The following is a 27,817-nucleotide window of genomic DNA, read 5'->3' on the forward strand; positions in this document are numbered from 1 at the left end:
CTAATAAGGTGTGCACCCCTGCAACATCTGCTTGACAAACAAACTCTCTGCTTGACCTGAGCTACTGTAAATTAACCTAAAACAGACTTGGCAGATTTGGTACAGCTATCTCACATAACCTCAAGACAGTACAAACAGGGAGAGGAAAAACAACATAAAACACAAGTCTTGAAAAACCAAACAAACAAACTCAAGTTTACTGTTCCTTAAGCTTCAACCATATGATCTCTGGCTATCTTAATTTTCAAGAAAAAATATTTGAAATTTGCATACAGGTTAGCAACAGTTGCTAAACATATAGTATAATGCAGCTAATCAGTTAGTTCTCGTTTCTTACAATATTGCACCATATACAATGTGGCAATGCATTACAGCTGGAAGTGGTTGATGCTGCAGATGATCTGACATGAAATACAGGAACGAGAAATAGAATTGTTTCTAGTGGACATTTTAAATACATGAATACCCCACAAAAGTTGTAAACAAGCCATAGAGGGAGAAATGAAAATCAACACCCTTTTAATACACACATTTTAATCTGCAGTGGCGTAGTGAACGAACAAGGGCTAACATTACTCAGTCCCCTTGCATAAATAACAAAGGTAGATGTTTGGATGTACACTGTAGCCTACGTCCCATCGTGATAATGAAGGTCAGCTAACCTTGTTTGGTGCTTCATCAGCCCACAGAACCACATTTGACTTTTAGCTTCTCTACAAACAAAATTTGTTAGAAATGTTGCACTGCTCTCACTCCTTGGCTTGTAGTGGGCTTTGGCATTGGGTTGCCATTGCAGTTTTGCTAGACTCTTGCTTGAGAATAATTGAGCAGAAATATTGATTGGCACTGGAAGATAAAGCAGATTAGGGATAGGGATGGCACTGCCCTTCTTCCCTGGCATGGTTTTTCTCTAGTCTTTGGGCACACACACATCCAATAAAATATATTGGCAGCATGACGTCTAGAGACTCACAAACAGCGGGTAACATTGATTTCCTGTTTGGTGTTAAGCAGTGGTGAGTGGTAGAGCTGAGGAGTTTGGGTTATTCTCTGCACCATAGCACTCTCACTCACACACACACACACACACACACACACACACACACACGCATGCACGCACGCACGCACACCCTCTCATTACCTGGGCTCCACTCAGACCCCCCTGGCAATACACTGGCAGCCATCTTGTCTTGCTGTTGGGGACTGATGAATCAATATTTTGGGGAACCTTCACAAATGCTATTGTGATAGATAAACCACAACAGAAAATATTCCATCATGGTGTTATCCACTATACTGTGTGTGTGTGTATGTGTGTGTGTGTGTGTGTGTGTGTGTGTGTGTGTGTGTGTGTGTGTATTTGTCCCAGTAAAACAGAGAGTGCCACAGGCATTAAGCCTACAGCCAAGGACAACATGACAGGGGGCTAACAGTCTCTGTCAGAAACTGTTTAACACACTACTGCTCCCCATGTCTGAATGCTTCCAAAACAAAAACACTGTTCTAATGGACAGATAAACACAATACCCAAACACTCTTACTCTCCTAAAGTCTACCTAAAAATATACTGGACGGTTTTCCTAGGAGGGGGAGGCAGAGAGAGAGTGCACACATGTACACGTACACGTACACGTACACATAGACGTACACGCACACGCACACGCACACAGACAGACACACACACACACACACACACACACACACACATTCAGTAGGCATTGGAACTGTGTTAACATGTGAGAGTGTTCCTTGTGTGTGTGCGTGTATGCACACAGAGAGCTAAATCCTTAACTTAATCTTAAATCTTTGTGGTTGGTAACGCTATGGGAGCTAATTCCTCACTGACCTCACCATAATATTATCTACGTAATCCCCTAGTCCGCCGAACGCACTTCCGCTGAACTCCAGCACTGGAATTCAACAATGCAATCTCAATTAGTCCCCCATCATTAATGAACCAAACCTGTCTAGTAGTCTCCTCTACTGTCTCCTCTACTTCCCCTCTGCTTTTTCTTTTTTTTCCAGCTCTGTGATTTCCTCTGAGTAAAACTGTTACATCACAGAGGTCATCTATCTTGTGCAGCACTGCTGTTTCAGGGCAGTATCCATGTGAGTATGGCTTGAGTTGACCTTTGAACTTTCTGTGTGTGATCTCTCCTCCACCAAAGGAATGGCAACACAGTGAGAGGTTTACTGAAGACAAACTGTGAATAATGATCCCTCTGTGGGACAAGGTGCAGTAATGACTGGTAATCAAATGACTAGTCATGGATAAAGGAGATGATTTCTCGGTCAGATCATCTTCATTATCTATGGAAGCCATTTTGAATAACCATGTGTAGTGTAACTGTACCTTTGTAGACTATAAATTGAGAGACAGGATCATGCTACGTATTCTGATCACTAAAGCAGATAGTCAAAACACTAGCAATCATTATATCAGTCTGCATCACTAACACTGGAAGTCCCTGAGTGTCCAAAAGAGCTGTGGACACACACGTACTTGACATGAACACACGTGGTTAGGAGACCGTAGGTGGAAGAAGATAGATGTCATAGTGTCAAGTGTCATGTTTGACGGGGAGAAGGTGAGCTCTTCAGTGGATCTTTGGCTTGGCTCAGAGGCATGAGCGCTGGGACCCTGGGTTGGGAGTTGGGGTGGTGGTGGCTCTAGAGGGGGTCTCTGTCCTCCTCCCTGATGCCCAGAAAGAGCTCCTGCTCCTGGGACTGGGATGATCCCTCCTGTGGGGTCCCCTTGCTGTCACGGATATTGAGGTGGGTGCTGAGCAGCAGATTTAGCTTGTCTGGGTTGAGCACTGGGGGGGGGGGGGGGGGGGGGGGCATTTAAACCCACACACACACCCAGGGCCAGAAGTCCAGCAGGGTGGTTAGAGGCCAGAGAGCCATGGAACCTGCTCCTCCTCCAGGGAGACTCACTGTGGCCCTCGGTGGGGGCTGTTTTTGCTACTCTTTCCTGGGTGTGCTGCTCGCTGAGGCGGAGGCATGGGCTGGAAGGCTGTAGTACTTGAAGCTGTGGATGAAGAAAAACAAAGACATTATGATCAATGATATTGGTTGGACATCTAACCCCCACACTGGGCATATCGCGTAAGTGGAAAGTTTGTGTCCTGTTGGTTGGGGATGCTGCACCAGGCACGTGCCGTCAGTGCAAGCCGCAGACCAGAGAGAGAGGCTTTGGGCAGATTCAATTTGTGTTGTTTTCACCTGGATGGCTCTGTATATGCCTCGGATGGAGGTAAAAACAGACTTAATTCCTAAACTTGCGCTGCAACACCACAAGCCGCACATGAGGCTGTGCTGCTCACGGAACAGGTCTAGCATGTCCCATAGACAACTGTGGGAACAATTTTTGTTATTCTTCCATAACAGAGCCACGACATTCCCAGTGTGGTTTGAGGTTGGTGTGTGTATGTGTGTGTGCGTATACATGTCTGTGTGATGGATGTTGTGCTGCACTGTATCATGTTTTAGATATGTGTTTTTAAATTTCCTTTTTTTTTTTTTTTTTTTACTTCTCTGAGGAAACTTTGGACTGTGCATTGCAGACGGCAGCCCAAGAAAATTATTGGATCTTGTACTCAGGAGACATTGTTTGAATCTTAATATCATCAATGTTTCACTAACTACATTGAGACAACCTGGCCTGTCATGCACCGACAGTATTCCCCAGGACAGGGACAGTGCCAGATCCAGCACTTGATAGCAGGCAGGAGAGAGCGCACAGCTGGGCTGGGCTGTTGGCTCTGGGTACATGAGTTTAGATGTAGCTGTCAGTTAGTGTAAGGGATACTGTAGAACCTCAAATAGATTATTCTAACAGAGATATCTGCCTCCCTGTAGGCGTATGCACTAGTCTTGCAGAGGCTCAGAGTCAAGAGTCAAGAGCACAAGAAAGACCACAATTGTCTCCTTTAAGTGTGTATAATTAGTGAGACATATAGGAGTATACTCACTAACCCTTTATTTCACAGTCCTGTTTCAACTGGTATTTACCCAGTATTTACTAAGAAACTGTGGTAACAGTGGGTACTCTCTGGTATTTACCTCAATAAATTCAGCACCATTGGTACTTGGTACTAAATGGCACATACTTCTGCTTGAGGTCAGTGAATCTTAAAGAAACGGAGAGTGTAATTAATATGCAATTATCCATTTTATAATGATTTCACTAGTCCCATAAGTAAGTACCTGCTCAAAAACCAGGCTGTACAATAAAGGTTAACCATACAGTATACTCTTTTGTTTACGGATAACCATGGCCCAGGAGAAGATATTCAGAGCTGCATACACTCGTGAATTATTGGTAGAGGTGTCTGTCTTTCTCCGGAAGATTTTTTTTTCTCCTTCTCGAACTTCTCAAAAGCTAGATCCATTATTAACATTATAAACATAATTAGCATTAGCTGGTATGGATAGCTCGCATAATCTTATATTAGTTGCTGTAAAAAAAAAAGGTGACGATTCTGGTGATGAGGTCTCTGTTGAAATTCCAAATATTAGAGTTGATGATACAGTGCGGAGAACAGCCTGATTGCGTTCATTTGTCCACCGCTAGCTGGAGGTAACAGAATGAGGGCTGTGGCCTCAAAGTGATAATATGGCCTCTCAAATACAATTCTGTTATTCATGAAATGCAAATTTAACACCTGGCTTTTCATAGAACATTCAAACATCTAGAGGCAAACTGAATGATGCATGTATCATACTTAATACATGAGAGAACAGTAGTCTGACAGACAAAGGGACTACATGAGAGAAACAGCATAAGTCAAAGCTGTACCAACGTGACAGATAAAAATAATAACAGATGCAAAAATGAAAGTGAGAGATGAGCCATCTAAACAAAAACAAACATCCAGACAAAAACAAAATGACTATCCACAAAATGTAATTTTCCTGACACCTGCACCACAGCATAGCAACACGGCTGTAGCCACAGCTGTCAGTCCGAAAAAATGCAGACAGAGCGGGGAAACACAAAGTCAAACTCCCAAACCAAACTAAACCCAAGGCATGCAGATGCATGTGCACATCAACACACACACACACACACACACACACACACACACACACACACACACACACACACACACACACACACACACACACACACACACACACACACACACACACACACACACACACACACACACATACAGCCATGCGTCATTGTGTCACGTCATGCCATTTTGGCGTGCAGGGCTCAGGGTGTGTGTGGATGTTAGAGAGGGCAGAAATGGTTACTGTACCACGCCTTGTCACTGAAGTAATACACTAGGTGCTCCACTCCTTGCAAAAGGCATAAAGGGAGAGGCAGAGGGAGAGAGAGAACATGGATGGGCAATTGTTCACAGAGAGAGAAAGACATGGGATGAGAGAGATGGGAGGATGCACACACAAACACACACACACACACACACACACACACACACACACACACACACACACACACACACACCATGCTGTTTCAAACAACAATACAATCTGATTCCTCTCTCTCTCTTTTCAATCAGTACTGTTTTATTGGAACGACTGTGTGCATAACACTTCTCAGCACACCCCCCTCCCCTCCTTCTCATCTCTCTCTCTCTCTCTTTCACCATCTGTGTGGAATCAACTGTCCATGAGCTGACAGACCTGACAGACACCACACTTTGATTGACAGCGGGGGGGCTCAGCTGCGTTTTAGTCAAACACAAACCAAACAGAGATGCACTAGACACCGCCCCAGGGTTGTGGAAGCTCGCCCCTGTCCTGTCCCACACTTCGCTCTACACCCCGTAGAGAGAGATCAAAGAGACACAGCGTGGAATCTTTCTCTCCCTTATTTTCTCTTTCTCTAGCAGCAAGTCCTCCGAACATCGCTGTGGATTTTTGTAAGGGCAAACGTAATTTTTAGCTGGGTTGCACTAAATTCATCACAGTAGCCATAGAATAGATTAATAACAATCAATATTTAGTGACTCACTCTGTCTGCGCTGGGGTATGCTGGCATGGGGCGGCCCCTGGTACTGGCTCTGCCAGGGGGAGAGGAAGGGGGCAGCGGGCAGCACACCCTGCGCAGAGAAAAGGCAAAGAACAGGTGTGATGCACAAGCATGCACATGCACACACACACACACATTTGTTGATGACATTTTAGGTCATTTTAAGAGTGTCATAACAAAGGGTCTGAATACTTATGTATATGAGATAGACAGAGACGACTGTCAGCAGGTAACCTTTCAAACTGGCCAAATCTCCTAAAGTGGTAGAGAAAGGGACACAGAGTCTCTTCCTTGGGTATAGCAAGAGGGACGGACAGGCTACCTGGTGGGCCTGGGTTTTGTCATCCACCTCCTTCCTGTCTTTCCTGTACAAGACAATTATGCTGAGTGCCTCTACGGGGGCCACCTGCCATGGCTTCATTTGCAGGGAGGAAGGTTTGAAAATGGAGAGAGAGAGAGCTGAGGCTCACTGTGGCTGCTTTTTATCTGCAGCCCATCACCAGATATCCTGTCTTCCTTTGGTGTCCTGGTGTGAGTCCACTTTCTTCTTCTTCTTTTTCAAGATCTGACATTTGTAAGCAGTGGCCACACTCCATGAGAGGAGTATGGGTTCTCTTTGTCATTGTGAAATGCAATCGGCAAGGCATTTGGAATAATGCTTATTTAGTTTGTTTTGTGTGGTAAAAGGGGCTCCTTTTTTGACTTTCATAGTATTGAAGTTCATTGAAATGTCCATTCAAATAGCCAATGAAATAGCCATACTAACTTCAGCTACCATTAGCCACCGCTAATAAAAAACAACAATGTGAATGATTGGGGAACAATATTTTGTGGCCAAATCACCCTGAAAGTAACTTCCCACCAAGTCAGAGAGTTCATTTGAGGTAATTTGGCCATACAGTAATGGCTATTTGAACAATTCTGAATCATGCATTACAGTTTCCCCTGGCCGAGGTAAAGAACCATGTGACTATACTGTAAAATAGTGAACTAGTATTATAGCATGAGCTATAATAGTGAGTCGCTATCGCCCCAATCACCCACTACAAGGAAGGCTTTCTGCTAGACTGATAATAATAATGCCAGGCATTCAACCTCACCATGACCTTGTATTTCAGTGATTCTGGCAATTAAATTTCACAGAGAAGATAAAGTGGAGTTGGAGAGTAGTGCTGTGGGTTTTGGTATGGGCTATGGGGGAGTAATGTCAGGACCTCTCTGAGAAAACCACTCATCATCATGGCTGTTAATTCTGGACACGAGCTGCTCTTTTATCTGTTCTCTACCTCTCTCTCTACCCCCCCCCCCCCCCCCCCTCTCTCTCTCTCTCTCATGTAGATACAACAACCTGCTGAGAGGCAGGAGCATGGTCTAATTAAAGCAAAGAAATAAGAGAGAGAGAAAGGGACAGAGAGAGGGAGGGGGAGAGAGAAGTATGGAGTGAAAGCGAGAGTAAGGGTGAGGTAGACAGAGAGTGGGTGTAGCAGTAATTATCCTTTTGTCTTGGTGTGATGAAACACTAGCTTGTGGGATATATTGGTTTTCTGCCGGCGGTTTGTTTATCTACATTATTAACGAGGCCATTCTTGATTACATTCTCACACACACACATACACACACACACACACACACACACACACACGGTGTGTGATTCTAATCAAAGCATAGCATTCACAGTGCAATATCTAAGCTGTGAAATGTTACTGTATAACATGGGTTCCCTTCACATTTTTCAAAAGATACAGTGGACCATGTAATGATGAATGCATCAAAGTGTTGCCCTAAGAAAGTCTTCCAAAACACCTCAGCCACTTCAAAGACATAAAACACCTGGTGGTGATTAGATGGCTCATCATGAATGGTACTGAAGTCAACCATCCCCTACTAGAGGCACTAGCAGGCTGCATAATATCTCCCAACTACTGTAGTAGTGAAGGCTAGAATCAGAGGACTGGAGATATCAGGTTCCACCTGCTCTTACCAGCCCGTTGAACTATAAGAGGAGAGAGAGGGAAAAGAGAGCAGGGGAGAGTGAGAGGGGATATGAGAGTAAGAGAGAGTGAGAGACAGAGAGAGAGAGAGACAGACAGAGAGAGAGACAGACAGAGAGAGAGAGAGAGAGAGAGAGAGAGAGAGAGAGAGAGAGAGAGAGAGACAGACAGAGAGAGAGAGAGAGAGAGAGAGAGAGAGAGAGAGACAGAGAGAGAGACAGACAGAGAGAGAGAGAGAGAGAGAGAGAGAGAGAGAAAGGAGAGAGTGAGAGAGAAGAGAGGAGAGAGGAGAGTGAGGGACCGGGGCAGATGGGAGGGTGTGAAGGTGCTAGACTAGGCAGTGTATGCGTGAGACTTGCAGCTTTGATACCATGAGAAAAAGAGGTAAATATCTTCAGTCTGATTTGCGTTTGTTTACCCTGTTATCCTGCTGCTCTCCTCACCTTATCATAAACTAGCAGAATAAAGAAACACCTCACAATTCCCCTCCTCACCTTTCATAGCAATTGCGCACTGCTGGAAAATGGAAAATGTCAAAACTATCATTATATACTGTGCTTCCTGACATGGCTGCAAAACATCTTTATGCAATCAAATGTAATAGTGGATGAAAGGAGGCAACAGAGATATAAAAAGAGAATATGAGAGAGAGAGGGAGAGAGAAAGAAAAGCGAGAGAGAACATCAGAGGTAGAAGAAAAGAGGTGAAGGTGTGAAACAAGTAAAAGAAGAGGGACTGAGATGAAGACAGTAATAGAAGAATAAAATCTCTACCTGCCTTTTGTGAGGTTGGCTGAGTAGACCCAGGACACATGTACGCACACATCCAAAAACACACAGACACACACACACACACACACCCACCCACACCCACCCACACACACACACACACACACACAATAAAATGTAAAAAACAGTAACCTTACACAAAAGACCTGCTACTCTCCGTCTTGCTAATAACCTCAGTCCTATCGCCACCATCTACTCTAAGTATGGATCTATCTATAGGGATGCATGGAGGTATGAAATGGACACCCTTCTCTAAATGAACCATAGGGCGCAAGGAGCGTTGACAGGTCAGGGTGGTGCTATTGAGAGTGATCAGAGTGCGTCAGTGAGGGGACTACACATAGGTCACCCACAGACATGGACACAGACTGGGTAGTGCTAAGTCAGATGCTTGTGAGGACCCTACCCTTAACCATTTTAAATCTCAACTTCAATGGGGTGACGTCAGAGTCGGGCTGTCCCAAGCATCCCTGTTAGCATTTGACATATAAGACTGGTTGTGGCATACAGAAGATGGGTGCAGACTCACGGCGTGGAGGTGTTGGCCTCTCCAGGGGGTCTGGGTGGCCTTATCATACTGTGTCCGTCTGTCCCCTCGCAGCGATGGCGCCCTCTGGTGGCAATGACACCTGCCAGGCTGGACATGAGCAGGTTGGGGGGAGAGAGAGGGCAATGCCATTAACTACTGTACCGAATGAATTAATAAAAAAAAAAAAATGAATAAATGAACAAATTAATTACATTTTATTTCTGTGTCTTCTTAATAAATGACCCATCCCTTGTACATAATCAAATTATAGTACAACAACATTGTTGTACATAAAGGCACTTCCAGTGCTACATTTTACATTGTAGATGAATCCTGAAATACCACTACTGTATTGTATCATACAGGAATTATATTATAACCACCATTACCGTAAAGTTATGATTCAAAATATCCTTAGGAAAACTTTTACTTAGCATATATTTGAATTCTGATATGAGAGCAACATCGGAGAATCAAGTGAAGGTTTGTGCTCAAGAAACTAGAGGAGAATTGCTGCCTGAAATCGACTGATCATTGAGCGATCATTGATCAGCTCGGTAATCAACCAGGGGGTTTTCATGTGTGTGGATGAGTTGGTAATTAACAGTTTCTTGTTGAAGAATTGATCAATGAGGTAATATTCAATCGAAATAATAACATAATTATATGATTACATTATATGAACTGAGCTATAGTGGAATCTGACAGAACCAAATGTCACCGTATCCACCCCTCACTGTCATCATTGAAACCACTATCCTATCATAATGACAAAAACTGAGCATGAACACCCAAACTGCATTTTGTCAGAGGGAGGGTTGGCCTTAGGTTAGGCTAACAGTCAAGTTCCCTCCTTTCTTGGTCTCTCTGTCTCTAGGCCTGGCCCTGCGGACTGAGCTAGACTAAGGCTGGCCTCTCTCCCTCTCTCTCTCTCCCTGCCTCCCTCCGCCCCCTCCCCCTCCTCCCTCCCTTCCTCCCCCCCTTGAATCCCTCACTACTGCAGTGCATCCTCTCTGCCCCTCTTCCTCACCTCCTCCTTCTTTCCATCTCTCATCTCTTAAAGTTCAGGCAGAGATCTGCAATTATTCAGACACTGTTTGCATATGGGTGGGGGCAGAAGTGACAGTAGTGTACAGGAGAAAGAAGGGACACAATGTGGCTATTATAATTGGAATAGAGAGAGAAAGTCAGAGAGATTGGAATGCAGCCGTTTGCCTTGACATTTGATATTTTAATACATGGGTAATTTGAATAATGCCAGAGAAGGTATAATATTATTTATTGGCTAACGAGACCTCTATTCCCGATCACTAATGAATGTTAGGACAGTGATGGATCCAGCTAAAAGTTAGCAGAATGGAGGTTAGTATTTACACGTTCATTTCAGCATTTTAGGATACCAGTGTCATGTTCCAATTAATGGTTTCTCCAGCTATTAAAGGCCAAATGCAACATTTTTCAGTATATTTTTTAAACACGGTGCTTTAGGCACTTACACTGTAGAAACAGAAGACATAAAGATTCATCATTATCAAGGTGTTTTATGTGTAAGCAAAATACATTTATGTGTGTGTGTGTGTGTGTAAACCCGCCAATTGAGACACTGCAGTGAGGTTCCGATCAGATTTGTCTACATTTTCAGCCAAGATGAGACAAGACCAAACTGGTTCTAGAGTGGTAGAACACAGCAAGAAAGTTCGGATCACAGTGGTGAGTAAATGAGGAAGCTGAAATGATCTTGCTCGCTAGCCAAATTACTCAGACAGTAGGTCAGTGTTTAATATATGCATATGTCAACAAACATATGCATATATTAACAAACAAACAAAACGGCAAAGAATGGTTACCGCGACGGCAGGGGTATTACACCTCAGCAAAATAACCATAATCTTTGAGCTATTCTAATGGATAGGCTTACTGTACCTCAATGAAACACGCATTGAAGTTGTTAATATTGTGTTAGAGGGAAGATGTCAGCATACTGTTGTGAGACAACTGTATTATTATATAACAAAATGATATGTACATAATGTGATTATGTAATCAAAGTAAGTAATTTATTCTCACAGTAAACTGAGGTGTTTATTCTCACAGTAATTGTATTGCATTTGTCTTCTTTACCAACGTTATTTGCAAGATAGGCTATGACAGAACCAATGGTAATTTCTTCATGATGATGGCATGTATGGCAGAGGGGGGCGAGAGTGTCAGCAATTATAATCTTTGTTTTCTGGATTTAACCGCAAGACTAACAGTGATGAATAAATTCATCATGGAGTAAATTGTTTACATCCCTCCACCTTTTATAATCCTATACATTCTTCATCTTTTTAACAGATACCGCTGGTGAACTTCACAAGTTGTGGTTTACTGCTGCGTCTCGAGCGCGTGCAACTGCAAGCAGTGGACGCAATTTCGCTACCTGACTTTGCAGACAACCATAGATACAGGGGGACATTTCTAAATTAAGATTAGGCTACATGTATTGCAAAGGAGAGCAATTACGTAATTATCTTTGGTTTACGGGATTGGAACCTTTCTGTTTTCGGTGGTTGATCTTGAGCAATGATGCAATACCCAAAGGTATGCCTATCTCGGCCAGGCGACTGCACTAATCATTTCGGTCTGTATTCGTTCATAGAAATTCGAGCAAGACCCAACCCCTGGAGGAGTCCAGTCAGATTCAAGCTGAATCAAAGCTCTACAGCAGGAGCACAGCCTCCCTCCACAGATGTCACATAACAAACCCCAGCCCATGGAGACACTCAGGTGGCCAAAATGCACACAGAATAAATAATAATGTAAAATGTGTTGCATAAAAATGTGTTTCCAATAGACCCAATTTTGCACTGTTTTATTTAATGGATTATAATAATAAATTATACAACTGTGCCACAAAGGCCAATTATTAGAAAAGCATTTAATTTAATTTTGATGTTTAGAAACAGCAAAGAGAAGGCTACAAATCATTACCAAGACACTCATGATTTATTTCTGTTCAAGATCCGTGTTTCCATTATTTGTAGCCTAATTGCTGTGTCTCCAGAGATCCACTTATTGTCTGTTCAAAAGTAAAAGTTCTTCTATAGACTAAATTGGACATATGGTGGCTTGTTCATTGTAGTAGCCTACAGCTGGCTATAGCATATATTTTTTTTCGTTTTTGCAGTTGAAAATGTCCATACATGATAGTAACACTCCTGGTTGCCATACTGCTCTGGAGAGTGTGTTGGTGGCTCCTACGGTATATGGATGATAAATCCACTGGAGTTGATAGGGGTAGGCGTACTGTATGACTAATAATAGCTTTAATTTATATAGGCTTAGATGTGTTAGACTGCATGGCATACAGATGAATATGGCATAACTTTGATCCAATCAATTTGAAGGGGACAGTTTTGGACATTACAGCATTTTAGCTTTAAATATGGTTATAACCTTATGTTTAAATGAGGAAAGAAAGAAAGAAAATGTCAGTTGTGCATACAGTGGTTGTTGCCTCTTGGTCCATTTTTTGTTGATTCATCAGCAGCCCAAGGACAGTATTATTTGAAAGCATTCAATCAATGTTATTTTTTGTAAATCACACAATAACACCTGGGCTATCAAATACAGAGGAAAACAGTTTGACATTTGCTTTGTAAATACGGCCGTGTGCAACGTTCCAAACATCGGAGATTAATTGTCATTGAGTTTGAAATTGACAGTGGTTTAAATTTTGAAACCTAACTCACATGAACATTCCTAACTTTATTCTGTAATCCATGCATCCATTGCATTATCAAAGCCGACTTATGAGTATGCGTGATGACTACAACAAACAGTATGAGAGTAGACAAGGACAAAACACAAGTTTGATAAACACAAGTTGGTCCCCGTTAAGATAACATGATATTTAAACAATTTCCACTCAGGTCCCTGTAATTCATGACCCGATCTGCTAACTGTTTGGCCAAATGAAGGAGTTAATCTATCTAGCAACCTGATTAAGGTAGGCTCTGCAATCATAAACTATTCTCTCTCATCTTTATTTTCGATGACCATTTGGTACAAGGAAGGAACACAAATGTTAGCACTGTCAGTCATTTCTACCACAGCATCTTTTCAAACATCCTTCACAGCTCTTGCCTCCATCTGGTGGTTGCTTTCAGCAGCACTTCACACGTCTTCACAACTACTAATACTATTGAGGTAGTGAACTGCTGTGATGACAACATGCATATTTTAAACAGTGACCTACTGTTCATACAGAAACAACAATATGCATTTGCGTAGACCTGAAAGGTCTAAATAGGCATGAATAAAATGGTGAAAATCCCACCTAACCTATCAGAGGGCCTAGAGGAGACACTAGCATTATGTTTATTCGGTCCTTTCCAGTCCCTTCAGATCACAAAAGTCTGTAGGGAGTCAGAGCTAGGTCGCTAGGGTTGTTTTGAAATGGATTGTAGCCCAGTGATGTGGTCCTGCTGCTGACTGGTGGTTGACCCCTGGGGACACTCACCGTCTGCTGCTGCTGGAGTTGTTGCTGTTGCTGCAGTGTGAGCTGAGCAATTGTCCTCTCTTCACTCTTCAGCTCCTCTCTGAGCTCCCGCACCTCTCTCATCAGGTCCTCTAGCTGACACACACACACACACGTACACAAGCATGTGCACGCACACACACATGTGCACGCACACACACACACACACACACACACGCACACGCACACGCACACGCACACGCACACGCACAAAAATACAAACATACATATTTTAAGTTACTTTGAGGGGATTTGGTCAAGCAATTTCTAATAAGCCAACTTTGCCCCCTCCATTTCCATTGTGTTCGGTCATCAGTGCTAATGTTAGGAGTTGGTGGCAGTAGCTAAACCCATCCGCACCATAGATTATAGAGAATCCATGGTGCTGAATGGACTGTTAAATCTACAGTACCAGCTGTACGATAACTAATATGTTTCTATGACAACTGCTGCCTGTAGATGGAGGTCGATGGTTGCAGTTGTTACAATACATGATAGAGCTACACATTTCAGAAAAATAACAACAATGTTCTAAAATTACAATAAGTTTTAAATTTTCCCTCATGGTTTAGTGCTTCTCCTAAAACTGATACTGACTGAGTACACTTTGTTCTCAGCTCACTGTCTCTACAATGTAGCGAGATCGTTACGCACTGATAGCTATGAACGATATTACACACTGCTTCACAAAAATACTGAACTTGATGGATACGACTCTATTGCAGCTAGTAACAATGTAGCCTGTGTAACTTCTTGTGTACTGTAATTTCATACCAAGTAATCCATGTAAAATGCAGGCCTAACAATTCCGGAGATTGGGAGACTTGACATACAGGCACGGATTGATTTGATTGACAGCAAACATTTTCTGAGACAAATTATTTTACCATAAAACACATTTATACTCAAATAATATGGAAAATGGGACCAGTTCATCTAGGGAATAGCTGAGCAGTGTGCAGGATAGGCTTATCATGGATGGATGGTGAAGAGCTCAACTCTTCCACTTAGGGCAAGACAGGATTTTACTATGAAAAACACCTCAAATGTGTTTGTTTATGAGATTGACTCTACATACGGTGGAAACATTAATGCCCCAGGGGATGAGAGGGCACGTGGGACATGGCTTCAGTTTATGTCATGAGAGTGAGTTGACACCGGTATTTAGAGTGGTTATCACTGGGATATTCGACAAAGCTAGCTAGAAAGATAGATAGTTAATGACAGGTTATTACAATAATTTGTATGAAAATCGAACTAAAACACTTTATGTAAACGAAAACTAAAAGTATCTCCTTCTCTCTCTCCTCTTACTAAATACATGTGTAAAAAGTTATATTTGTCTCTCAATAAATCTCTCTCACCCGATTGTTGTGCCAGAAAGAACTGCAGCTACACGCTGTGAGTCAGTGAAGACAGTGAACTTTGGGTTACGGTATGTAACCCCGGTTCTCTGAAGGAGATGAGGGAGATATGGGATATGCACCCTTGCGTACCCTATTCGCTGAAACCATATTCAATCATGCCTGGAATAGGTCAGGACCAATTTGCATGGTTGACCCTGCCCAAGCCCAGCCTATAAAGGCTTCTGCAATCTCTTTTAATAAGCCTGTAAAAGAGGGGCAATCTGGTGAGATGTCTCCCTCATCTCCTTTAGAGAACAAGGGTTACATACCATAACCCAACGTGTCCCATCTCACTATGGAACATTTGCACAATGCCCCGATTGCCAAACCCCTTACAGAAAACCTGAGTGAGTACATGGACATCTACCTGGTCCACCCTACTCAGTTCCAGAGCCAAGGACCATATGCGCCAAAGAAGGTGCAGTGACATCCAGGCAGTAGAATCTCACAAAAGTGTGAGGGGAAGCCCAACTGGCTGCAGTACAAATCTATGAAACAGAAATGCTCTTGAACAGAGCCCAAGATGAAGAAATTCCTCAAGTGGAATGCGCCCAGAATCCCAAAGGGGGATGCAGATTTTTAGAAAGGTATGCTTCTGCAATAGCCTCCACTCTACAATGGGAAGGCACTTTTTGGATAGTGCCCTACTCCGTACGAGGCCTTGGTCTCTCACAGGCTAACCCATAGATCCATCAACTTGGGGTGTGGGTGGAATATTTGGCCCTGCGATTGGGATAGCAAGTCCCTGCGCAGTGGGAGACGCCAAGGTCATGCATAAAGAAGCTGTGCTATCTCCCTGAGAGGACTCTCCCCATGAGGCCACCACTGTAGGGTCGGTAGGCACGTCGTGAAGACAAGCACGCACCTACGCCGATGCAGAGAACGATCTAGACGGAGTACTATGGAATTCTCGCATGTGAAGGAGGCCAAGCGTGTGTGCTTGTTTGCCATGTGAGCAATAAAGTTGATAACGTTATCATTAGTTTATACTAATCAACCATTTGAAACTTAATAGGCAATTCTTCTGAAAGCAGTCCACTATATGGTCTATTGCCTCTCTGATGAGTAAGTATTAGGCTGTTTGAGAGAACCTGCCCGGTGCTGAGTGTGACCTATGTTGTTTCAAGTACAGTAGCCTAATGCAGCTTCTGTAGCAGCAGTCAAAACTGAGTGTTCTAAAAAACTCTGCTCAATTGAATATCCTGTATTTTTCAGCTATTGACAACAAAATATCTAACTTGTTTTTTGTATTTAATAACCACTACAGACTTTCAAAATATGGAAACATCTCTAAACCATCTCATAATCTGGTTAAACTATGCCCTTAAAGGCTGAAGTTGTGTGTTCCTGTACCGAAGAGAGGATAAAGTGTGATGCTTATAAAAATAATAATAAACGATATCAAAAAGGTTCAATGCTCATTGGAACCTAGGTCTAAATAGACTGAAAAAAAAAACTATGCTGTAGGTTGAATAGAAAAAACATGAAAGAATAAGCCTACAACAAAAACCAAGGCTAACCACAAAAGGAGTGGAGTAATTTAGAGTTTTTGCTACTTAAGCTACAACATATTTTGCTCTCAGTCTTGTGTGTTCCTTGTTGATACCAATCAGTGGTATGTATTACCTGTAGGGCTGTGCTGTTATCCTCATTGTCCACCACAACGTCTGGGACGGCCCCGCCATCCTCCATCTATCAACACAACAACAACAAAAACAACACTGGGTCAACACTCCTCAAGCACTTCATACAGAAGATTTACAATACTGTGACAAACAGGGAGGAGGAAGATAACAATAGCTGAACTGATATTTTGTCTGTTTGTTCATGATACCAATGGCTGCCGGGTTGAGGCTCTTGACATACTGTTGCAGAATTTCAAATCAGAGCATTTTTCAGTGGATTTTTTTTCATTCTACATCTACTGATTTCAGTTAAAAAGAGTGAGACCTTAAAGAGATGCTACAGGATGTTGTATGTTTCAGCCACTATTTAAAAAATGTGCGCTCACGAGCCAAAAACTAATCCCAGAAATAGACAGAAATAAATTGCCACTCCTATGAGCAATAGCTTACTTTGCACATATGTTGTATGTTGGCATTACACTGTATGTATGTATATTGGCATTACACTGAGGACTGTGTGGTCAAATGAGATAAGAAATCCATTCACATTATATAATGAACCATACAGTCAACACTTCAGCCAAAATGTTGAATGTCTTTGATGTAAATAATTAGTGCCAACAATCCTGTAGCATCCCTTTATTTGAACACATGATTCATTTACAATTCGAAAGGCCAGTTTCCCTAAACAGAGGGATGTGTAATGATGTATAACGATGCACCCTAAACCTGAAGTGATCATTATTCTTCTGTCTCTCAGGTAAAGCCTGTATCACTGGTGTGTGCTCCTTTATAGCTGGCTGAGCAATGAGCACACCTATACCACCTGCCTGTTGCTTGTGGCGAGATCAATTATGATTAAACTAGCTCCTCATTTTACAGCTGCTGCCCACAACACTGACATTACAGTTCACATATACAATTAAGAAAATAACAAGTAATGGTCCAAAGAAATAATGGTTGTGCTCAAGGGGGCAGAAACGCACTACTAATTAAAGCAAAAACACTACTTGAAGACTTTCCGAGATACATCAATAGAACCAAAAGAGGCACAGTGCTTTTTAAAACTTCAGAGGTCAAATTTGAAATGATGATGTGTTGATGGGTACAGTTCTCACACCTGTACAGTATGTATCAGACAGTTGGTCCCTAGTTGACCATCAAAAACAGCATTTTACTCCCAGCATGATTCTGTCAAACAAAATCAGTAAGGTGCTTTGTCATATCCTGAGAGGGAGAGCGTTTTTAGGTTACAGTTGAGTCAGTCTGAGACAAGTGTGGTGTATTGAGGGCTGTAGGGGAGCTAATATCAGTTCTGTCAGTACCTGTCAGTCACAGGGAGATATTGGAGTCCTCCAGGGCCAGACATGAGAAGCAGTATGCTCAGAGGCACTGCATTATGTCCTGATTAACTGGCTGACACGTCAGTGACAAGTGTGTGTGTGTGTGTGTGTGTGTGTGTGTGTGTGTGTGTGTGTGTGTGTGTGTTTAGAAGGACTTCACTTACAGCTCTCTCTCTTCACTTACAGCTCTCTCTATGACCTTTGTTATGTTATGGGTTCTTTGTTCTTTGATATAATACTTTACTGTGAACCCAAATAAAGTATTAAAATGTCTGTGTGTGTGTGTGTCCGTCAGTGTGCGTGCATGCGATAGCGTTTCAGCCCTATCCTCACCGGTACTAGGAAGGCTGTGACTACAATATACCATGAAGGCTGATGCAGGGCAGAATTCCACTGCCTTCACATTTTGGTCAAGTTCTCTAGCCTGGAGCTTTGACATAAAATGAAAGCTAAAAATAGTAACAGCAGCCTCACTCGGGTGAACCTCTGACATCTAATCAAGCTGATTCTATTGGATTCTAAAAGGAGCTGCTGGCACTCGTGACATTATCTGATTACCAGTAAACAGATCAATGTAACTAAGTGACTGGATTGTAGTGACAACAATAATGTGGGTTGATAAGGAGTGTGTGTGTGTGTGTGTGTGTGTGTGTGTGTGTGTGTGTGTGTGTGTGTGTGTGTGCATGCATGTGTGTGTATGTCTGTTTGCTTTTGTGTGAGCTTGCGTGCATGCATGTGTGTGTGTCTTACCTGTAGTAAGGTCTTGAGTTTGAGCAGCTGGTTTTTCACCGAGCTGCAGTCCTGGGCCATGTGTCTTAGGGTGAGCTCATCCAGGGTCGCCATGTGGCCATCCTGTCTCCCTGTAGGGGGAAGGGGCCGAGGACCAACCCTGAACACCCCCAGTCCTCCATAACCATCAAACTGCTGGAGGACAGGACCCCTACGAGAGAGAGAGGGAGAGAGTGAGAGGGAGAGAGAGAGAGGGAGAGAGAGAGGGTGGGGAATAAATAAATAGACAGAGAGGTCAGTAACTCAGTTTCTCAATGAGGTAATGTTTTGGAACCCCTGCTGTCAACACAGCAACAAGAGACTTTACAGACTGACTCAAGGTTAAACAGCCCCCATTCACAGCCCCTTTTCACCCCCTTACAACATTTCAGGCAGCACCCCCTCGTGAAATATACTTCCTATGTCCCTGTGTCAGAGTGAGAGCTAGTTAATTCGACACATTTGAGAATCTTTTTTTTATTTTCATAGCCTGGCTTTTGGATCTGCTATGACTAACTTTACTTAAGAAAAAAAAAAAAAGAGCCATTTAGCCATTTTATCCAAAGCGACTTACATTGCAGTGAGTGCATACATTTCAGTATATATGGTCCCAGCGGGAATCGAACCCACAACCTAAGCGTTGTTAGCGCCATGCTCTACCAACTGAGCCACAGAGGACTAAATTAGTTAATAGACAAATTACTGTACAATTTTGGCCAATCGTTTTCAGACAGGCAAGAGCTTAACATTTTCCTAGACAATGGACCATAATTGCCCAATAATATAAAGCTTTTGTGTGAAATAATCATCAAAGCCACTTTGCACATGGAGTCAATGGGCAAATGGAGTCATTTCTAAAATGCATTATTCTTGCAATTTCAAGAAATTATTTGATAATACTTTCCTATTACGGCCAATCATATTTTAATCTGCAGTTTCCTATTGATATAGAACTAAATGTTACTTTGGGTCTGGTTTATATCATGCTCAAAATCTATGACAGCTACTGAGACTCACCTGTTGTCATTGTTGATGTGATCTGGTCCATTCCAAGGACGCTGTCTCCTCCTCCAGTGTCCTTGTCGGCCCCCCCTCTCTGAACGGTCAAAATGGGCCATCCTGTCAGTGTCTATACAGAGAGAGGTCACAGGTTCACCTGTACAGTGCCTATAGAAAGTCATCATACCTTGTGAAATCTTTACCTTTTGTCACATTACACCCTGAATAAATCAAATCTAACTTTTTTGAGCTATATGTACACATTATAACCCTCATCATCAAAGTGAAAATAAAAAATAAAAAAAAATCTGGAAAATTATTAAAAAATTAATTAGTGAAATACCTGGTTTGGTTAAGTGATCAGCCCCTTAGAGTATACCATTATAAACTTGCTCAGGTGCAACCAATCAACTTCCAGATCAAACACCAGGCTAATTGCCCCCCACCTGACATCAATTGTAGTGGTTTTGATTACTTCAGAATAAAACCAGCTGTTTGTTGAGGATTCCACTACTAGAAGTGCATGGTTCTGCAAAGAATTCACCATGGTTGGAAAAGTACTTTCAAAAGGCCTCCAGGATAAAGTTGTAGGAGGGCACAAGTTAGGTGAAGGCTACAAAAAGATTTCGAAGGCTTTAGCTATCCCTCTGAGTACCGTTCAGAGCATCATTAAGAAGTGGAAGGCGTATGGCACCACCAACACCTTGCCTAGATCAGGCCGTCCGTCCAAACTGGATGACCGAGCCAGGAGGACATTGATCAGAGAAGCTACCAAGAGGCCAAAGGCAACTTTGAAGGACTTACAAGTCTTTATGGCTGGGACTGGTCTGTCTGTGCATGTGACAACAATCTCACAAGCTTTACACAAAGCTGGCCTGTATGGCAGGGTAGCAAGAAAGAAGCCTTTTCTGGAAAAAGTGCCACACTCAGTCTCATTTGTGCTATGCAAAAACACACCTGGAAGATTCTGTTGCCATGTGGAAAAAAGTTTTATGGTCAGACGAGACTAAGATTGAACTTGCGCTATGCGTTTGGCGAAAACCAAACATAGCACACCACCCAAAACACACCATACCTACTGTGAAGCATGGTGGTGGCAACATTATGTTGTGGGGATGTTTCTCTTCAGCGGGGACTGGGCAATTGGTCAGGATTGAAGGGAAAATGGATGCTACCAAGTACACCCAAATTCTTGAGGACAATCTGCGTCCCTCTGTTAGACAGCTGAAGATGGGCAGGTCATTCACCTTCCAACACGACAACAATCCTAAACATACCGCCAAAAGAACAATGCAGTGGCTTAAGGAGAGAAAGGTGAATGTCCTTGAGTGGCCAAGTCAGAGCCCTGACTTAAATCCGATCTGTGGAAAATCTGTGGATGGACTTGAAGAGAGCAGTCCATCGCCACTCACCACGGAATTTGACTGAACTCGAACAATTCTGCAAGGAAGAATGGGCAAATATTCTCCAATCTAGGTGTGCAAAGCTAGTAGAGACATATCCAAACAGATTGATGGCTGTAATTGCAGCAAAAGGTGGCTCTACAAAGTATTAAATCAGGGGACTGATGACTTTTCCAACCCTGTTATTCTAGTTATTCATTTTTTATACATTTTCAGAACTGTCGCCTTTTTTTTCATTAGTTTGATGTTGTATGGCTTGTTCATAAAGCTGGAAAAAGTTTATTTGTTTTAATGGGTTTTGATTTCAGGCTGTACGACAAATATAGTAAAGTATTTCAAAGGGGTATGATGACTTTCTATAGGCACTGTATGTGTATGTGTGTTGCCTGTGTCCAGAAGATTCTATATGCTGAATGTAAACAGACTCCACTATACACACACTTTCAAATGCACTCAAACATAAACATTGTATTGAGACAAGACAACTTGTGGATTATTTGAAGCCTACAATAAGACAATAAGAAATGAAAAAGGCATAAAACTCAGCGGTTGTCTGTAAGGCACGCACGTACGCACGTACACACGTACACACGTACACATACTATTTCTCTTATCAACAGAGCAAGACGAACAGTTCAATACAGCAACACTCTATTCCACATAGCCATGAAATGAACCGCGACCACATCAACATTGACAAAAAGAGAGAGGGAAGCTCCATTGAAATTAAATTGAGCCCCAGTCTAACAATAACTCAGTCTGTAATGCAATTGTAGCTACAGTACCAGGCGCAAAACAAAACAATCACCACAGAACAGACAGACAGACAGACAGACAGACATGGTATTCAGCTGAGGACTAAACAAAATACCTTACCCTGACTCTCTCAGTTTCACATACCACAGGGGAAGACAACCCTGTCCAAATAGTCAGCCCCAGATACTCCACTAGTGACTCGCTACATTCCAACTCTCTGTCCGTTATGTCCTTAAACTCCTTCCCAAACCAGTAACAACTCCGAAACAACAAAATCCTAAGTGAAAAGCTCCAAAGCGGCAGAACTGGGAGTAAATAAATCAAGTAGAAACTACACTGTGAGCTGGAGCAGCTGGTCAGCTGTTAAAGGGCACTAGAGAGACACCTCCGCACTGTTGACTGTCTGTTTCTTGGAACTCCCCAGGAGCCAGGAGGGAAGGAAGGAGAGGCTGGTGGCGGCTGTGTCCGTGGCCAAGCTGGGAGTCACCGTCTGGGCAGGAGGGAGGGGGTGAGCGATCACTGGGCCTCTCTTGTCATGGGAGAAAATACTGCAGCGGGGCATTCTCCTTTTCCTTCTTTCAACCCCTCCTCCCTTCCCCTTCCTGCTTGGCTGACAGAGGCAGAGTGTCCATGGGAGGGAGGGAGGAGGAGAGGGAGGGTTGGCCTTAGGTTAGGCTAACAGTCAAGTTCCCTCCTTTCTTGGTCTCTCTGTCTCTAGGCCTGGCCCTGCGGACTGAGCTAGACTAAGGCTGGCCTCTCTCCCTCTCTCTCTCTCTCTCTCCTGCCCTCCGCCTTTGCTACGACCCCTAGCCATGACATACAGAGCTATAAATATGACCTCTTCCACATACGGAGGTGGGAGGAACGCAGGTTGGATTCATATTCCTTGTGGCTGAACATTCCTGTCACACACACACACACACACACACACACACACACAGGGTTCATTAGCTTTATATCGTGTGTTACAGTGTAAACGGCTATGGCCTTGTTTTGTTAGTGTTGGACTGTGTGTGTGTGTGTACACGTTTGGTTTTCTTTTGTGCTTTGTAGTCATAAAGGGATCCTTGTTAGTAATCCACCACCATGACCGCTCAGTAGTCTCACACTGGGCCAAGTGTTTTTTCAGAGGAAATAACCTCATTGCCCAAGAGACATTTATAGTACAGTGAAAAACTGAAAAGAATTAAATTAATTTGGCTAATGATCAATGGAGTCAGGAAAAAGGTTTTGACACATACTGTACAACAACAACACACACACACACACACACACACACACACACACACAGACACACACAGACACACACAGACACACACAGACACCTCAGAGTTCTTCTATTCACAAGATCTATTTGTGGGACACTTTTTTCTTGTTATCTAATCAACACTTAGTAGAGAGCTCAAGGAAGTGTTTAACTGTTTCAATGTGCCTCATTGAGTAGAATGGAAGAAACTGTTGCACTGTCGTTTTTGATCAAAAACAAAATCCAATGGTATCTTTTGATTATTTTTGCTTTGGCTACACAGAAACCTGGCTAAGAATTGCTTCAGTGAAGGCTGCACAGGCTATTCCACCCAAGGAATTATAATAAGTAACGTAACAGAACCGATAGAAACAGGACTTTTTGCAAAAGATGTGAGTAAGGCTATAATGACCACATTTTATGCAATTAGGGTTAATGTAGGCCTATTTAACCACAACACACCGACACTCATGCCATGGACTAAACTAATGACTTTTATAATTCTCTCCATTCCTTGATCCTGCCCTCTCTATATACCGGTAGGTAACCGCTGCGTGCTGGTAAACTTCACCAGTTGTGGTATACCAATGCAGCTCAGTGCATGCGGTGTGCCAACTGCAGTTGCACTGATCCAATAGGCTACCTGACTTTTCAGTAGACCGTAGCCAAGTACCAAGGCCGTGGTCTGAAAGTGGGGCAGTGAATGATGTCTTCAACCTGCACTTCTGAACTGACCTTTCCTAGACTCAGATACAAGCTATGCCAAAACACGTTTTGAATTTGATTGATTATTTGATCGAATTATTATGGCAGAGAAAAACAGTAATAACTGTGTATTTGTAATATTATCGGAAAAACCTCCAAGGTTTTCCAGGACATTTTATTTTTTCCCTAATTTTCCATGTGTTTTCCAGGCCTGGAAGAGTAGTCTTCAATTTTCCAGGTTTTCTGGGACACGTGGGAACCCTGTACACCAAATTAAATTCGCTCTCTCTATTTGAAGAAAGACACATTGTATTTTCTATATTACATATGTCAGAAAAAGTCTTTCACTGTCTCAAGGTTTTTGGTGTCCTGGTTTCATTTTGTTCAGTTTCATGCTGTCATCAGCTTGTTTTCTCACACTCTGACACTCATGAAATTATAAATGTAGTTATTTGTTGAATATATAACAATGTTGTATAATGCCTCAAATCTACTAAGGCCTCAGCCTCCACTAAGCACTTTTTAGTTATTACTAACTTTTTAGTTACATAATTCCTAGCTAGCTAGTAGCCTTGTGTAACAAACATGGGTCCCTAGTGTAAGCTTCGGCTAACCACAGGGACGGTTGGCTAGCTAGCACAGTCATCGTCATCAAGAGTTGAGCTCACAGCTAATCTGACAGTTGCGATCTCCAATGCTTTGCGCAAACAGAGCCAGCTTGAAATAGCACCGCTACCAGTTGGTCTCAGACAATTGGCACGTTAGCTATAGTGTAGCTTCATTGCTGTACTGTTTTGGTGTGTGGTTTTTCTCTCTAGGAAGTGTTTTCTCTCTAGGGAGAATTTACTCGTTCAGTTGTTGACCCCACTACCAACCCTCTTAATAACTACTGTGTCTCTGTTTTCTCACGCAGGAAACATGGCTCCAGTTTCGACTAGATCCAGGAGACATCGCACCAAGAAGGTGAGCCCCATGGCCTGCCCGAATGGATGCAGTACTGCTCCGCCTAAATTGGTGCAAACTTTGTGTTGGTCGGGGCTGATGTACTTTGTGGTAACACCAAATTACTAAAACAGTTTTTGCACATCGTTTTAGTGTTGTGCAGCGCTCTTTAGCAATAGAAAATTGGGACCCTCTGTCTGTCTGTCTACTCACTATTATGTAGTCAACATCATATCTGTTTGTCAGTCCGTCTGTCCTCACCATTGTGTAGAGAACCATCCTCGGGCAGGTCCACGTCCAACATGAGGTCATCATCTTTCAGGTCACCTGGTTCCAGGTTGTCCAGGTTGGTCAGAATGTCCTATCAGGAGAGGAGAGAGGTGAGAGAGGTTAGGTTGTTCAGAATATCCTATCAGGAGAGGAGAGGTGTGATCATTTCCTATCAGCAGAGGAGAGGTGTGAGAATGAACTATCAGGAGAGGAGAGGTGTGAGAATGTCCTATCAGCAGAGGACAGAGGTGAGAATGTCCTATTAGGAGTGGAGAGAGGTGAGCATGTCCTATCAGCAGAGGAGAGAGGTGAGACAGGTTAGGTTGTTCATAACCTAGGCTCCCAGAGAAGTGTCTTAGCGAGAGGGGTGGAGACCTGTATGCAACTTGCTTGGCACACTCCCAACCAGTCAAAAGGCAGCTCAAAACATCAATAATTTTCACTGATCCCCATGTGGGTAGTGTTAAAAAAACACTTAAGCAATACCCATTTTCAAAAATATAGCTGTCTAGCAATGTTAGCTAATTTGATTGGCTAACACTAACTCATTTGCTCTTTCCAACAGTAACAAAAAGTTAGAGGGGTTGTTGTTCTCGAACAACCTGAAGAATTTGTGGATCAATTTCTATGAATATTGTTCTCCATTTAACAGAGCAGATTCTGAACGAACAGGAAAAAAAAACGTAGTCTTTATTTTAAATCATAAAAATCCAGACAATAACAGCGGCATTTATTTCTCTGAAGAATGTGTGATGTAATGTCACTGGGAGCATGTATTATTACAGCTGAAGTAGTCTGCTGTTTTGATTATGCTGCTTGTTGTAGAATTCAAAGCATACCCAAAAGCAAAACAAAAAAGTACAAATCAATACTTCAAAGAATGAATTGAGATGGCAATTTTGAGCCTCGGCACCAAATGAAAATAAATTGCAAGGCCTCAACTCTACTCAACTTAAGATATACCCACAATGTAAGGGAGCTGGTTTATGAATATGTCTTGTGTGATTCATGGTAACAGACTGGTGATCGAAATCAAACTGTCCTGCGGAAGAAAGGAAAAACGAATAAATATGTCTGCTCCACTCTTTAACTGTACAAGTTTTGGGGGCCTAGCTGAGCACTAGCACGGTTGTTAAATCTCCACACATGAACTACAGTGCTACATGAGCCCTACAATCATTGATATAAAAAATTGAAAATATTAAAGTAGGGTGGAATTATTAATTAATTAATTGGGAAGGCTTGCAATTTGAAGGCCATGTACTGTCAGATAATGCACCAATGTCCAAGGCTGCTAAATATCAGTATTACTAGCTGACATTTTAAGCCAAGGCCACTAATAAATCTCACTAGGAGCTGGTTAAAAAAGGCTTCCTCCATGTAAAGATCAAATGGAGCAGCGTACTTCTAATATAGTCACCTCTCCTTAGCATTCATCAACAACAACGTCAGATTAGAAAACACCTTGTCACCGTTTTCACTGAACCAACTTGCCATAACACAGGAATGCTTGTGAATGTTATTCATGCTATTCCACTACTTTCTCTATTTCTTCTCTTCCATTCCTTCCCCCTTTTCATCTTCTCCCTCTCTCCTGTAAAGTTTCCCCATATATAGAGGGGCTTAGTCACAGAGCCTCACTTCAGGAGGAAATGGCATTTCACACTGGCAGGCTGTGGCTTACACGCACAGCAGTGTGTGTTGGCGATGGTCTGGTGGAAATGATCTGGGAATCATCATATTTCTTTCACCCGGATCCCAAATCAGTTGACTGGTCTAGCATGACGGTGTTAGAACCATCATCCCTCTTGACACAGTGTGTGTGAGTGTGTGTGTGTATGTGTGTGTGTGTGTGTGTGTGTGAGTGTGTGTTTTGCAAGCATTCCCCCTGAAACTTTGTATGCGGATATCCTTGTTAATGCACTCCTTGAGTATTCTACACACCCTATGATGCCTTGGAATTCTGTAGTGTTAATATGCTAGCTATCAGTTTAATTAGAAAATTACTGTGCAGCCAAAAAATTACTTGTTAGCTAGTACAACATCCATCTGGGTAGTGTTATTACAATGTTGGCATGTTAGATATGTATTGTATCGAGAGAGATGTCGGCCATGTTTTTTTGTTTTGAAAAGCCAATGTGTTAACCCTTACCTTCACGGCCCCCCTTTCTCAGTTGTGTGGTTGTCAGAGATTGGCTTGGAATGCAGTTTTAGCCAATCAGATCACATATTTCTCTGAACCCATTTTATAAAATAAACATAACTTGCACAAACACTCAGGGGTGAATTCACTAAGAATAAATTACAAGTGCTGTTTGCCTTATTTTGTATGCCTTACCTGTGGATGCTAGTTTTAACAACAGTATTGTTGCAAATAAAGTAAGCATGCAACCACGCCCAAACTAGACTACAGTATTTGCACCACGGACCGACAAGAGGACAGTTTAACTTTGACACAGCTGTGTCACACCAAGACACTAAGACTGTTAAGGTAACCCCAATCAATTTCCCCCATTC

The 27,817-nt window shown here is 42.6% G+C and overlaps 1 protein-coding gene across 1 annotated transcript in view; it reads right to left on the reverse strand.

The window, feature by feature from the left end:
* Positions 1-5,736: 5,736 nt before the first annotated feature.
* The window catches only part of ccser2a (coiled-coil serine-rich protein 2a), a gene marked incomplete at both ends in the record, with an annotated part of 44,639 nt that continues 22,558 nt past the window's right edge, over positions 5,737-27,817 (reverse strand). Inside the window, 8 exons of the mRNA XM_083696185.1 lie at positions 5,737-5,792; positions 5,990-6,077; positions 9,316-9,423; positions 13,820-13,933; positions 16,870-16,935; positions 18,962-19,151; positions 19,997-20,108; positions 25,292-25,391. Coding sequence (XP_083552311.1) covers positions 5,737-5,792; positions 5,990-6,077; positions 9,316-9,423; positions 13,820-13,933; positions 16,870-16,935; positions 18,962-19,151; positions 19,997-20,108; positions 25,292-25,391 — 834 coding nt within the window. The remainder of the gene's footprint in view (positions 5,793-5,989; positions 6,078-9,315; positions 9,424-13,819; positions 13,934-16,869; positions 16,936-18,961; positions 19,152-19,996; positions 20,109-25,291; positions 25,392-27,817) is intronic.

This window comes from Argentina silus (genome assembly GCF_951799395.1).
Source record: "Argentina silus genome assembly, chromosome: X".
NCBI classification, from domain to species: domain Eukaryota; kingdom Metazoa; phylum Chordata; class Actinopteri; order Argentiniformes; family Argentinidae; genus Argentina; species Argentina silus.